Below are 13,840 nucleotides of genomic sequence, written 5' to 3'. Positions count from 1 at the left end.
AACTTAAGTGTTTTATGTTCAATCTAAATAAACTTGTAAAAACGTTTAACTTAATCAATCTGTATTGGGACAACATGAAGAAAGTGTGGAACATATTTTTTACAGTGTAAAAAAACTGTCATATCAAAATATTATTAAAAATGCTCTATTATTTATTTCGGAGACATTTATTAGCTCAAAAAAGTATAACTTAAATAATGTAATGTTAGCATTTCACTGTGAACTGCCCATTAATTGTGTAACCCGCACAATGTTGAGCTTTCAGATCTATTGTTCTCTTTTGTGACAAGCTCTGCCTTTTTAAACAGTGCACGGACATGTGACTGAAGGTGTGTAGTGAAACACTATAACTACAAGTGCAACACGACACCCTCTGCAGGCTTTGGATTGCCCTTTAAGGAAAATGTCCAGATCCATAATCTTGAAACCTGTAAATCCAAATTTTAGACTTTAGGGTAAATGTAGGTATTATCTTTAGTGCTGTGACTGCTAATATGCATTCATTTTGTTTGAAATTCATGTGAGGTTTATTGTTGGTTTATTTTGTTAATCTTGAGCGTGTCATATTAGCCCACATAAATTGATGACGTAAATGCTTTCAGATATTCATAATGGAACTGACACTCTGGGAAGTTTTCTGTGGGATTTTAGCTCCTCCTTGTGGTTTTGCAGAAGATTTTCCCCCTCTTTTTTGTTTAGAAATGGACATGTAGGTTTTTGGATTTATAGTTTTATTTTTAAAATAATTGTTCATTTCAAATTTATTATTAATGCTAAGAGTGAGGAAATTTATGTTATATACTGTAAAATCCAACAGTCAACCTTATCAAATGAAATGAGTGTAGTTAACTCAAAGTTGACTGAAAGTTAATTCTACTAATTTGAAGAGTTTTGAACTCAGTGTTGAAGGTAACTTGTTAATTAAATACATAACATTACTTCAACTTAAATGGAGAAGGTTCACAGTCCTCATGTGGATTAGTTTTTTAACTCAAATGGTTTGTTGCAATCAGTTTCCTCAAATGGTTTGAGTTGCCTTAACTTATTAAGTTTTACAGTACTCAGTTGGTTTGAGTTCTCTTCATTTACTGTGTTTTAATGTGCTCAAATTGCTTAGTTAACTTAAATTGATTAAGTTCACAGCACTCATTAAGATTAGTTTTCTTATCTTAAATGGTTTGTTGCAACCGGTTTCCTCAAATGGTTTGAGTTACCTAAACTTTTTGGGTGTTACAGTGTATATATGGTAATTAGTCAGTACTGTAGTACTACATTTTACCATTCAGTATCATTAATTACTTGAACCTGTTCATGGTATCATTATAAAGTTCAAATCTATTCGTGGAAGTACGGATTTATTTATTAATACCTGCTTAACGGATACAATATTTAGAAGTCTGGTATAATAAACCAGTGATTCTCCAGGCTGGCATATTGTGTAACAATTGTTAATCCATCATTTAATTTTACCAGCCAAAGCCATGCTTTTTTTAGCTGTAAAACTAGTGCTACAAGCTTCCAAATTTCCCACTGTAACACAAAATAGTGTTACAGGTTTGGATATTGATTTATTACGCTGTAAAACCCAAAAAGCTAAGGTAACTCAAACCATTTGAAGAAACCAATTGCAACAAGCCATTTAAGTTCAACAACTAATCCAAATGAGTATTGTGAACCTTCTCGATTTAAGTTGAAGTAATGAGGTATTTAATTAACTCATTCTAATTAACAATGTCAATTTGAGCTCAGTAAAACCTAATAAATTAAGAGAACTCAAACCAACTGAGTACTCTAAAAACGTAATAAGTTAAGGCAACTCAAACCATTTAAAGAAACCGATTGCAACAAACCATTTGAACAAAAAAAAGTAACCTAATCTATATGAGTAATGTGAACTTACTCCATTTAAGTTGAAGTAATGAGGTCTTTAATTAACGCATTACCTTCATTACTAAGTTCAAAACGCGTTTCAAATGAGTAGAATTAATTTTCAGTCAATTTTGAGTTAACTACACTCATTTCATTTGATAAAGTTGACTGTTGGATTTTACAGTGTATCTATTAATAATGTATGATTTACTCATTTAAATATATTATTGCATATTACTCTTTCTTAAAATTGATTGCATGCTTGCTGTATAACTGAAATAAAAATAGCTTTTAATGATAACTTGAACACTGATAGAATACCAAAACACTGATATACAGGTTTAGGTGACCTATATGTAAAGCCTGAATATTCTTTTACTTATTAACTTGGTCTCATTCTCTTTATTTTGCAGGTGAGCATGTAATGTGTCCTAGTCAGGGCCACTCTGGTTCATCCACCACCGGCCATGTCAGTGATCCGGGAGGTCCAGGATTAGGTTCTGGCCACGGACCTGGTATTCGCACAGATTTGCATTCTCGGCCCCCTCAGCAAGTAGTGTATGTCTTCACCACCAGCCTAGCTAATAGGTCAGTATGGTTTCTCTATTCTGTTCAAATAGGATTTGCAGCTTAATATCCTGTTTTTAAATGTACAGATAGGATATTTACTAGATATTGTCATGTCTATGCCGGAAATGTTTGCGAAAACCACAACAAAGGAGTTGACTAATATGCTGCATTAACATTAATATGCATTAATATGCATTTTCCACCACACACGTTTAGCAGTGCGCTTTTATCAACCATTGTCATCTAACTGAAAACTAAGATTTTGTTTTTAATAATGATATTGTAAATTTGATTCATCAATCTATTTTTATTTTCTACAGTGCTGCAGAGGCAGTGATGCATGGCCACACAGACTCCATCCTCTTGTATCACCAGCAGAATGTCCCTCGTACCAAGCTGGACCAGGTCTGTCTATATATAGGAGCACATAGTGTACATAAATGCCTGCATATATTTGTCATACTTTATTATGAAATGTTTAGGCTGGAGGGATTTGTTTATGTCTGTAGCATAGATGCTGTTATATGACAAAGCATCCACACTTGCAGGTGCTGCATGGCGTGAGGCAGTGCATTTGTTTAAATGGCTATTTAAATCACAATGCTCATCTTTGTTCCTGTTTCTGTGTTGATGAGAAACAGTAAAGTTGAAGTCTTTTCTGATGTATTGAACTAAGAGTAATAATGGCTTAACATCGCACTCACTTCTTGCTTTCTCTCTTCTCTTCTTTTTTGTTTCTGTTTAAGCAGTCTACTGGAGTTGGAAAAGTCTCCAATCTAGCTGAGCACATCAGCTCTAGTCACAGTCCTCCGATTGGCACACCTAAATCTCAAAGTGGTACTCCCAGGCCAGCTTCTGTTGGTGGAGTTGGACACCTTCCTGGTACCAGTACTCCTTCTTCCACTGGCCATCCAGACAGTGAACCAGCTCAAACCCACAGAGGAGGAGGAACATCCAGCAACAACGGCCGCTCTGCAGTTCATACACTGGGCCTAGGAAATTCAGGCCCACAGTCAGTAGGGGTTTCTGGAACAGAAGGAGTGGATAGGCCAGGTGCAATTCCTCACCATGGTGCTGGTGTGTCTCCTTCCACAAGTCCCTCTGTATTATCTGCACTTCGTCAAAGTGAACTAGGTCAACGAGTAGGACCAGGAAACACAGATGGGCTCTCTAAGGAGCAGCTGGAACATCGTGAACGCTCTCTACAGACTCTTCGAGACATTGAGAGGTTACTTCTCCGTAGTGGAACTGGTGTTGCCCAAGAGGATCCAAGAGGTCCTAATGGCAATCCAAATGGCACTAATGTTAACAACAATAATAGTAATGATGGAGGTAGGGGTTTGGAAGATGGTGAAATTGGTGGAGGGATTCCTGGCAATTGCCATATCAACAATGCTGGTATGCCTGGTATGCCCCCTGTCGGTGGAATGAAAAAGTACGAAGAGCCATTACAGTCCATTATTTCACAGACACAGAACCTTGGTGGGCCTGGACTGGATGACTCTCTGATGGGTCCCCATCATGGTATGCCACCACATTCCCACCACCTCTCCTCACCCTCAGGATTAGACATGGGGCCCCTTCTTGGACCTGAAGGCGTAACACCAGAGCAGCTAGCATGGAGGAAGCTACAAGAAGAATACTACCAGGAGAAAAGGCGACAACATGATATGAACCCCCACCAGCATCCCCAGCATTTCCGCATAATGCCAGAGATGGGCATGCCTGGGGGACCTCCAATGCTGATGAGGGGTCCTCCACCACCATATCATAGTAAACCTGGTGATCAGCAGTGGGGGCCTGGTCCAATGGTAGGGGGAGGAATGGGAGGGAATGCACGAATGATGGACATGAATCAGGAGGGTCCTCGCGGGCCAAGATTTCTTGGACAGATGAGAGGTCCTTCAGGGGGTGGGGGTTATCCAGAAAGCCCAGGTGGTGTATTAGGTGTAGAAGGGTTGGGGCCTCAAAGACCTCCAAGACCAGGCATGGGCTGGTTAGAGGAAATTCCTCCAAACATGGGTGGTGGAGGTCCATTTCACGGGTGCTATCCTCCAGGGGGACCTGGGGGGCCTCCCCAACACTTCCAGGGTGATTTAGATCGCCCTATGACGCGGGAAGAAATATACCGCAGAATTCATAGATTAGACTTGCAGCAAATGTCTAGACAGCAACAGCAGGCAGGACTTGGAGGCCCTAGAATGATGGATAATCCTGGGGGACCAGGCTTCCCTAATCCTGGCATGGCTGGAGGCCCACCCTCCCGTGGTGATCCAATGGACTTTCCTGTTTCTCGGACTATAATGGGTTCTCCAATTGGTGGAGTGGGTGGAGATGGGGGCCCCACAATGAGAGACATAGTTGATTCTCCTTTAGGGGGTAACCTCAATATGAATATGGGAATGAATATAAATCAACAGCAACAGTTGCTGGCTCAGAAGTTGAGGGGAGGTCCTGGTGTTCTTGGGGAGATGTTAAATGCTGAAGACATCTCCCGCATTAGGGCTTCACAGAATGGCCGGGGTGGTGCTAACAAAGCAATGATCCCTGGCCCAGAGGGACCTCTTCAGTTCCCCAATCAGAGCTCCTTTCCCGGCGGTCAGGTTGATGGCCCATATTTACAGCAGCCAGGCCCTGATATGTATGGACCAGACCAGCCAGGTCCTCCCCATCTGAGCAGCACTTCGAGACTTAGTCACATTCCCATGAACACTGGATCAAGGGTTACAGACCTTGGGGCTCGACACCCTCCTGACCTGCCTATTAGTGTAAATCCAATGGGTTCTCCAGCTATTCCACCATCTCACCAGCTAAAATCCCCCTCTCTTAGTCAGGAGCCATCACCTCTCATGCCCTCACCCTCTGCAGCAGGCCTGAAATCACCCAGCCAGTTACCACAGAGTGGTCCAACTCACCCTCCCCTACCAGCAGCCTCTGGGGCTGGAACACCCTCTTCCACCTCAATCAAGTCCCCCCAGGTAATGGGACCTTCGCTTGGTCTTCGCTCACCATCTGGCTCCCCTGGACATCTTAAATCTCCTTCCATGCCTGTCGCTTCACCTGGCTGGACTGCCTCACCCAAGACTGCTATGCCAAGCCCTGGAGGGCCTCCTAGTGTCAAGGTCACAGGCAACGGAGGCAGCAGCTCCACTGATACAGGTAAAAGGTTTACTGAAATGTAAAAAAAAAAAAACTTTTAAGATTTTGTGTACATTTATTCTTTTACATATTTACATGTCACCATTTTTGTTTACATTAGGTATGTCCTTGCCACCTAGGAGTTCCAACTCAACACCAATCAGTCAGCCTTCCAACTCTATCAATCCTAGCATGCCTTTCACATCATCACCAGATGCACCTCCCTCCCAAAATCCTCTGTCCCTTATAATGTCTCAGATGTCAAAATATGCCATGCCTAGTTCCACTCCACTTTACCATGACGCAATCAAGACAATCGCCACATCAGATGATGAGATGCTACCTGATAGACCCCTTCAACCTGGAACCAACATGTCAGGTACAGACCTTTTTAACAGAATAAATAAAGATCCTTTGTCTTTCAGATCATCATTTTATGACCAATTCTGTAATTGTACTTGTAAAATTGCCTACTTGTATAGACAGATGATTAAACATGATTAATTAAAATCAAAAATGAATTTAAAAATATCTTATTCAACCTCTTTTACAGTTGGCGGCATGGGAAACCACCAGTCTGCGCAGATGCTCCTTTCCTCACAGGGTGCAATGGGACCTCACAGTGGTCCACAAAGTCCGATGGGAATGGTACTTCAAGGAGGCCCGCCGTTATCACATGATCATCCTGGACCTATGCTCCCGTCCCCTAACCCTATGGGGATACCAGGAATGCCCTCAGAAATAATGGGTGGTGGAGGGGGACCTCCAGATGGAATAGGACCCTGTAATGTTTCTCCAATGCATACCCAAAACCAAATGGGAGGATTCCCTCGCATTCAGGGACCTCTACACTCCCCTATTGGTGGTATGGGGCAACAGTACCCCCCACGTCCTGATGATGTGTTACCACCCCAACAGATGCATCTTTTAAGCAAAGGCATGTCTCACCAGCGGCCACCTCATCAACCAGACTCTTTTCCGCCAATGCCCATGGGTGATGGTCCAGACCTGAGTGAGGTCATTAGGCCCACACATACAGGCATTCCTGAGTTTGATCTTTCCCGTATCATTCCTGCGGACAAGCCGAGCAGCACCCTGCAGTACTTCCCTAAGAGTGAAACCATGTCCCAGCCACAGCAGAATCCTCACCAGGGCCAACCTCCTCCACAGGTTTCTTCCGCTCAACTTCTCAAACAACTCTCCTCGTCTGGACCTCCCCACAGCAACATCCCTTCCTCCAACCCTCATATTGCTAACCTACAGAACATGATGGCTGAGCAACAGCTGCCCCTACACCCCTCACACTGCGGGATGCGTCCAGGTATGGGCATGCCTCAGATCGGCTCAAGGGGCATGGGATCAGGAGGTGGGATGGGGCCCATGTGCCACCCAGGGCACATGATGGGTAGGACAGGCATGTCTCCACAACAGCAGCTCCAGCAACAACACCACCATCAGCAGCAACAAGCCATGATGGCCAATAACCTCTTACAACACCCGTCCCACCCTCCCCGTGGCATGCTGTCCCCACAGCAGCATCCTCATAATCTTATCGCTCAGCAGAATCTAATGATGATGCAGGCTAAGCAGAGAGGCATGGCTCTCCCTGGGGAGCACTTTGGCCAGCAGGGTGCCCTCATGTCCCCTCAGGGGCCTATGATGGGGCCTCCACATTCACAGACTGGCATGATGGGTCCCCAGAGTCTTAGACAACGGAGCATGTCTTTGGACAGCCCATTGGGCTACGGGCCTGGTAGTATGGCCAACATGCCCTTTTAATCCGGTTTCTCTAAAAAGACTGTAAAAACCTTGTTTCTTATTGGCTTTTTCTCATTTTGGACATGTTTTTAATGCCATTGACTAACTGTGTCGATCAAATGCTAAAGAAAATATTGGTTTTAGTAATAATCTCTATGCTGAATTTAACTTTGGGAGATGCTGAAATTATTGAGGGTTAACATTACCGTTAAGTAACAAAATCTGAAGCCATTTTTTAAAATATTTGTAAAATATGTACATTTCAGATCATTGTGTTTGATTGCAAAGGTGAAAGGCATCTGGGTTTCTATGTTCTAATTACATTCTGGCTACCAAACTGTTGTGGAAGGTAATATATAAATATCTAAATATAATATATATGTATATATATCTGCATACATACATATATATATACATAGTTGCTGTAAATAAGATGCAATTTGTGTTTGTTTGCAACTGTTCTGTATACTGTGTTTTATTAGAAATCTAATAACAAATACGAATGGTGTTGGCTTTGTTTTGATGTGTGTGAGGAGACATTTTCAGCGACAGTCACGCTACAAAAGACAAGAATCAGGACATCAAGAATCATTTTGACTTTTTTATTTTTCAAAAAGAATCACGTGTCATTTGCATTAAATTTATTATAAGAATTTCAAAAAACAATCCAAAGCAGTAATGCAGATCAGGAATGAATGTTAAACTGATTGTCCAAATGTATATGGTTTCACACACTTGCATTATTTGCAGTTGTCCAGTTCTTGGCTCAGTATGCAGATATTTTCAAAAAGCTGGTATGAAAGTATGAAAGTACAGTTGAAACCAGAAGTTTACCTGCACTATATAAAAAGGCACATAACCATTTAAAAAAAAAAAGTCAGATGGTAATGTGACTAAACGTTTTCTCTTTTAGGGAAGTTAGGATTATCACATTTGTTTCTGTTATGCTCAATAGCAGAATAATGAGATATTTTTTTTTGTATTTAACTTTTCTTGTAAGTCAAGTTTGGATAAATTAGGATTATTATGTCTCTGAAAAGCTCAGATGATGGTGTCAAGGTTTTGGAAGTTTCTGATTGGCTAATTGACGACATTTGAGTTAATTGGAGCCATAACTGTAGAATAGTATTTAAACTTCAAACACACTGCTTCCTTGTGTGACAACATGGGAAAATCAGCAAGCTAGCATCAAAAAAAAAAAAAAAACCAAGATAACAATTTGCTAAATTACAAGGTGGGAGTAATAAGAATAATTTTTTGGAGACATGTCTTGTGGTCTGATGGAACTCAGATTGAACTGTTTGGCCATAATGACCAGTGTTACATTTGGAGGACAAAGGGCAAAGCTTACAAGCCTAGGAACACCATCCCAACTGTGAAGTCTATGGCGGCAGCATCATGTTGTGTTTTGCTGCAGGAGGGACGGGTCCACTTTACAGCATAGATGGCATCATGAATAAAGAACGTTATGTAGCAATACTGAAGCCACATCTCAAGACATCACCCAAGAAATTAAAACTTGGCCACAAAGGGGTCTTTTAAATAGACCATGACCCTAAGCATACTGCCAAATTAGTTAAAATGTGCTTTAAGGACAACAGAGTGAATGGTTTGGCCATCACAAAGCCCTGATCACAATCCTATAGAAAATTAGTGGGCAGATTTAAAAAAAGCTTGTGCGAGCAGGACCGACTACAAATCTGACGCAGTTACACCAATTCTGTCAGGAGGAATGGGCCAAAATTCCTTTAAACTATTGTGAGAAGCTTGTGGAAGGATACCCTAAACATTTGACCAAAGTTATACAGTTTAAAAGCAAAGCTAAAAAAAATAGTAAGGAAATGTGTGTAAACTTTTGACTGTCTGGAAATTAATAAAAAATTCTCAAAAAAATAAATTCTGTCATTATTCTAGCATTCAGCAAATGTAAATCATTTAGGTCAGGGGTGTCCAAACTCAGTCCTGGAGGGCCGGTGTCCTCCAGATTTTAGTTCCAACTTGCTTCAACACACCTGCAAGGATGTTTCTAGACTGCCTAGTAAGAGCTTGATTAGCTAGCCTAGGTGTTTCTGTTTCGGGTTGGAGCTAAACTTTGCAGGACACCTGCCTTCCAGGACCAAGTCTGGACATCCCTCATAGGTAATCCTAAAGGACCTAAAATAGTAAACGTTTAGTATGATTTACCATCAGACATGTTTTTAAAGGGTTATGTTCCTTTTTTTAGAGTGTATGTAAACTTCTGGTTTCTACTGTATATGTACAGAAACATTCATCTGCTGTTAGATGTATTGGCTACTCGTTGTTGTAGTAACCGCATCTGTGACAGACACCCTGTTCAGATTATTAATGCGCACATCTGAAAAGCAAACACGCAGACACTTTGTTTTGGCAAGCAGCTGGAGCAGGTCTCTTCGGAAACGGACCCCTATGAAAGCATACAGGATTGGATTCAGACAACAATGGGAAAAGCCGATACTCTCGGTCACTATAACTGCCCGATCCAATGTGTCCTGCGCAGGGCAGCTCAGCTTAGGCATAGCCTCCAGGTCCACAAGGGTATTCATCAGAATGGTGAGGTTATATGGTAGCCAGCACAGACAGAAAACCACTGTAACCAATAGGGCCAGCCGAATTGCTCCCTGTTTCTCCAGGCTTCTATGGCTTTGGCGAAGAGTGATGACTACAAAGGTGTAGCAGTAGCCCATGATCACCAGAGGCAGGAAGAAGCACAGGTGTGTGATGAAGTGGCTGGTCAGCTTCCAGTTACTTCCATGGATGCCATGGCTGTTGTAATAACAAGAGAGCCTAGTTGAGTTGTTGTCTTTCTCCACAGACAGGAAGACCAAGTTGGGAATGGTCACAAGTAGGCAGAGGAGCCAGAGCAGTCCACAGGTGAGGTGGACAGTCCTGGGCCTGCGGGTTTGGAGACTTGGGATGGCGTGCACGATGGCAAGGTAGCGATCGAAGCTGATGCACGCCAAAAGCAGACAGCCACACACCAGATTTAAGCGATTAGCAAGACCCACTAGCTTGCACAGGAAGTTTCCAAAAAGCCATCCGGCTATGCTTTGGGTGACTGCGAATGGGAAGGTGAAGAGGAGGAGCAGGTCAGCCACTGCCAGATGTAGCAGGTAAATCTCAGTAATGCGCAGGTTGTGGCGCCGCTTTAACAGGACTATCAAAAGCAGACCATTCCCTGTTAGGCCGATGAGAAAAACAACACCAAATATAAGCGGTTGGAACACGGTGTGAAACAGAAGCAGTGGGTCCTTTTTTTCTTCACAGATGTATTGTATTCCATCAGAAGGTCCTTCTGTTGTATTTTCATCATAGTAGGAGTAGTTCGAGAAGTCCACACCCTGAAAATACACAACTGAGTTCTATTAACTGTAGACATTTGAATATTTGCATCATGTTTCTTCCAGTACACACGGTAAACAATATTGGTTAATTAGCAGTATCCGTACTTTGTAATTCGCAAGTGTTCCGTTTATTTACGGTCATAAGTCTTAATCTCTGCTCTGTCGGCTTTTGATGTTGAAAATTCAACTTTAGAGTTGAACAAAGTGACTTTTATTGACTTTTTAGTCATTTGCAATAATGTATAAGAAATAATATAGAGAGAGAAATAATCGGTAAAAATGTACCATAATATACGACACCAACCCAGACAATATATATCTCTTTAAACTATTAAACATGTTAATACATGTCACTCTTTTAACTTTTCAAGGTTAAAAATTGTCAAAAGAAAGATCCAGGTTCCATAATGGAATTTACAAGCATAAATAAATGAGGAAAAACAATAACATGAATCACTAAATATGGAAAACTGCTTATTTATGGGTGTTTTTTACATTGTAGATCAATCTGACAAGTGACTATGAAGAGTTTGGATGCGAAACCTTTAAGTGCCATCTAGAATTTTCTATATTCTCTGGGTTTGAGCATTTTTCTCTGCCTCTTATGTTCAGTTATGTTGTGTTAAAATCGATGAAAATAACCTGTAAAATCCCCCCCACCCCACCCCCCCAATTATTAGCCGACTGTTTGTTTTTCCCCCGTTTCTGTTTAACGGAGAAATTTTTTCAACACATTTCTAAACATAATAGTTTTAATAACTCATTTCTTATAACTGATTTATTTTTTCTTTGCCATGATGACAGTAAATAATATTTGACTAGATATTTTTCAAGATACTTCTATACAGCTTAAAGTGACATTTAAAGACTTAACTAGGGTAATTAGGTTAACTAGGCAGGTTAGGGTGATTAGGCAAGTTATTGTATAATGATGGTTTGTTCAGTAGACTTAGGAAAAAATATATAGCTTAAAGGGGCTAATAATTTTGACCTTAAAATGTAATAATATATATATAATTGCTATATTTTATTCTAGCCGAAATAAAACAAATAAGACTTTCTCCAGAAGAAAAAATATTGTAGGATTTACTGTGAAAATTTCCTTGCTCTGTTAAACATCATTTTAGGGGAAAAAAATCTTTATATAGTGCATAATAAAATCATCTTGCTTGTTCATTTGCAATTAAAAAAAAAAAAGTTTGTCCACCTGTAGTGTTCACATGAAGTTATTTAAAGGAAGTCTCACTTCCTGTTTTTTTTTGTGTGTGTGTGTGTTACATGAAAATTATAATTAATAATAATTAGTATAGTACTAATAGTAGTATAGCACAAATTAAGACATACAATGATTCACAAATGACACTTCACAAGGTTGCTTTTGTTAACAATACATATAAAACTGAACAATTTATATTTTACCTCAATTGTTCATCTTTATTAACATAAGTATTCACAAAAGTAGTATTTTTGCAGTGATATCAATAATACTAATTAATTTTTAATTTTTAATTGTTTATAACATTTGTGATATCAATATTTACAATTATTATTATTGTTGATATAACTGCAACATTAAACATGTTCAAACTTTTTTCATGAGATTCAAATTGAAACTAAACTATAAAAAAAAATCCTGGTTGCCTTAAATTTTTAAGCTGGATCAAATTAACCTCATGAGTCCACTGAACTTATATTATGTTCAACTCACTTAAAGCTGCTTGCATAACTTATAAAATTAAGTCAGAACATGATTAACTTAGCTTAATAAGTTACAGTGAATTAAAAACATATGCTGTCATGACTAATTATTTATATAAATCTTTACAGTGTACAGAATATCCAGAATTTCAAATGAATAAAATCATTCAAAGTGAGTTGAGAGTTTGGAAATGCTCACCTCAAGAGTAATTATCTCTGATAACTGATTCATATTTGTCCTGATGTGGATGGCAATGCATTTGTCACAGATGTGCACCTTAAATTCCAGCAGCGTCTCAATGCTGAAACCCCTCTGAACAACCGACCCATGAATTACTGCGCTCACAATGTCAAGACACACCTCTGAAGTTTACCTCCTCAAGGACTGGCATTTACCTTATTTGAATTCTGTATGAAAACAAAGAACCCACACATTTCCTTTACAGAGCAAACACATCCCTCACAATCCTGCAGTTTAATCAGATTTACAGTATTAAGACTTGGCATCATTTTCCTTTATTGAGTGAAAGTAACATATAGTGTCTTCACTTTTTGATGAAAGTCGCAGGGGTCCTTCCTTTTTCTTTTTAGCACTTGGTTAACCAACATTTGGCTTCTTACGTACTTTCTCAGCAAAATGGCCTGGTTACAGAAACCTATTCAGAGTTCTTTACCGAAGTAACCTACTTTTTGTCCTGGGAAGTAGCTTTGATGCACATAAATACAATCTGAAAACTTAATGAATTTATTATTGATTTGTTTTTTTACTTTTAAGATATCATCACAGTCCAAAGCACTTTAGTCGCCCTATATTTGTATTTAATTAACGTTTACCACGCTGTACACAGCGACAAAAAGTCAAGATAACAAATGTATTTATGCTGCTTGAGCTTATTTTAATAAGTTTGTCAGGTTTCAACTACATTTGTAAAGTTGTTTAAAGTTTAACTTCAAATTTTTAGTCACTTTGAGTGATGTAAATTGAGATTACTCATTCATTCATTTTCTTTTCGACTTAGTCACTTTATTAATCTGGGGTCGCCACAGTGGAATAACCCGCTTGAAAAACAGAGCTTGACTTTGCTTTTAGAACTCCACGGCATACCACTGGTTTCTACTCAAAATCAGCAGAACAGCCCTCCAATAGTGCCAACCTAAGGCACACCTGTGCAATAATCATGCTGTCCATCGCCTGTGAGGTGGATGGATTAACTCTGCTTGAAGAGTTGAAGAGCTCACTAAAACATGCATTCATTCATTTTCTTTTCGGCTTAGTCCCTTTATCAATCTGGGATCGCCACAGCGGAATGAACCGCCAACTTATCTAGCATATGTTTTACGCAGCAAATGCCCTTCCAGCTGCAACCCATCACCCGGTAACTCCCATACACACTCATTCACATACATACACTATGGACAATTTACCTCACCTAATTCGCCTGTAC

At 40.0% G+C, this 13,840-nt stretch overlaps 2 protein-coding genes across 6 annotated transcripts in view; one reads left to right on the top strand and one right to left on the bottom strand.

Moving 5' to 3' along the window:
• The window catches only part of bcl9l (bcl9 like), a 97,842-nt gene extending 90,008 nt beyond the window's left edge, over nt 1-7,834 (top strand). For 2 of the 4 annotated variants that reach the window (XM_087291900.2, XM_087291899.2), the window contains exons 5-9: nt 2,283-2,457; nt 2,760-2,844; nt 3,186-5,598; nt 5,699-5,956; nt 6,131-7,834. In XM_087291900.2, the coding sequence (XP_087148026.1) occupies nt 2,283-2,457; nt 2,760-2,844; nt 3,186-5,598; nt 5,699-5,956; nt 6,131-7,356 (4,157 nt within the window). In that variant the 3' untranslated portion in view covers nt 7,357-7,834. 4 annotated transcript variants of the gene reach the window in all.
• A 111-nt stretch (nt 7,835-7,945) lies between these two features.
• Nucleotides 7,946-12,920, bottom strand: LOC147839824 (C-X-C motif chemokine receptor 5). 2 transcript variants are annotated; one of them, XM_087293605.1, is made up of 3 exons: nt 12,595-12,754; nt 9,603-10,694; nt 7,946-8,169 (listed from the first exon to the last, which is right to left on the bottom strand). In XM_087293605.1, exons 1-2 carry the CDS (start codon nt 12,625-12,627, stop codon nt 9,615-9,617), a joined length of 1,113 nt encoding a protein of 370 aa, XP_087149731.1. In that variant the 5' UTR covers nt 12,628-12,754; the 3' UTR covers nt 7,946-8,169; nt 9,603-9,614. The 2 variants fall into 2 exon arrangements, with proteins under 2 accessions (XP_087149731.1, XP_087149730.1); XM_087293604.1 differs by lacking the exon at nt 7,946-8,169 and having other exon boundaries at nt 8,236-10,694; nt 12,595-12,920.
• Between the last annotated feature and the right edge of the window lie 920 nt (nt 12,921-13,840).

Source organism: Danio rerio, chromosome 18 (assembly GCF_052040795.2).
Source record: "Danio rerio strain M-AB ecotype USA chromosome 18, GRCz13ab, whole genome shotgun sequence".
Classification (NCBI taxonomy): domain Eukaryota; kingdom Metazoa; phylum Chordata; class Actinopteri; order Cypriniformes; family Danionidae; genus Danio; species Danio rerio.
The sequence above is the reverse complement of the archived record's forward strand: the minus strand, read 5'-3'. Positions and strand labels throughout refer to the sequence as shown.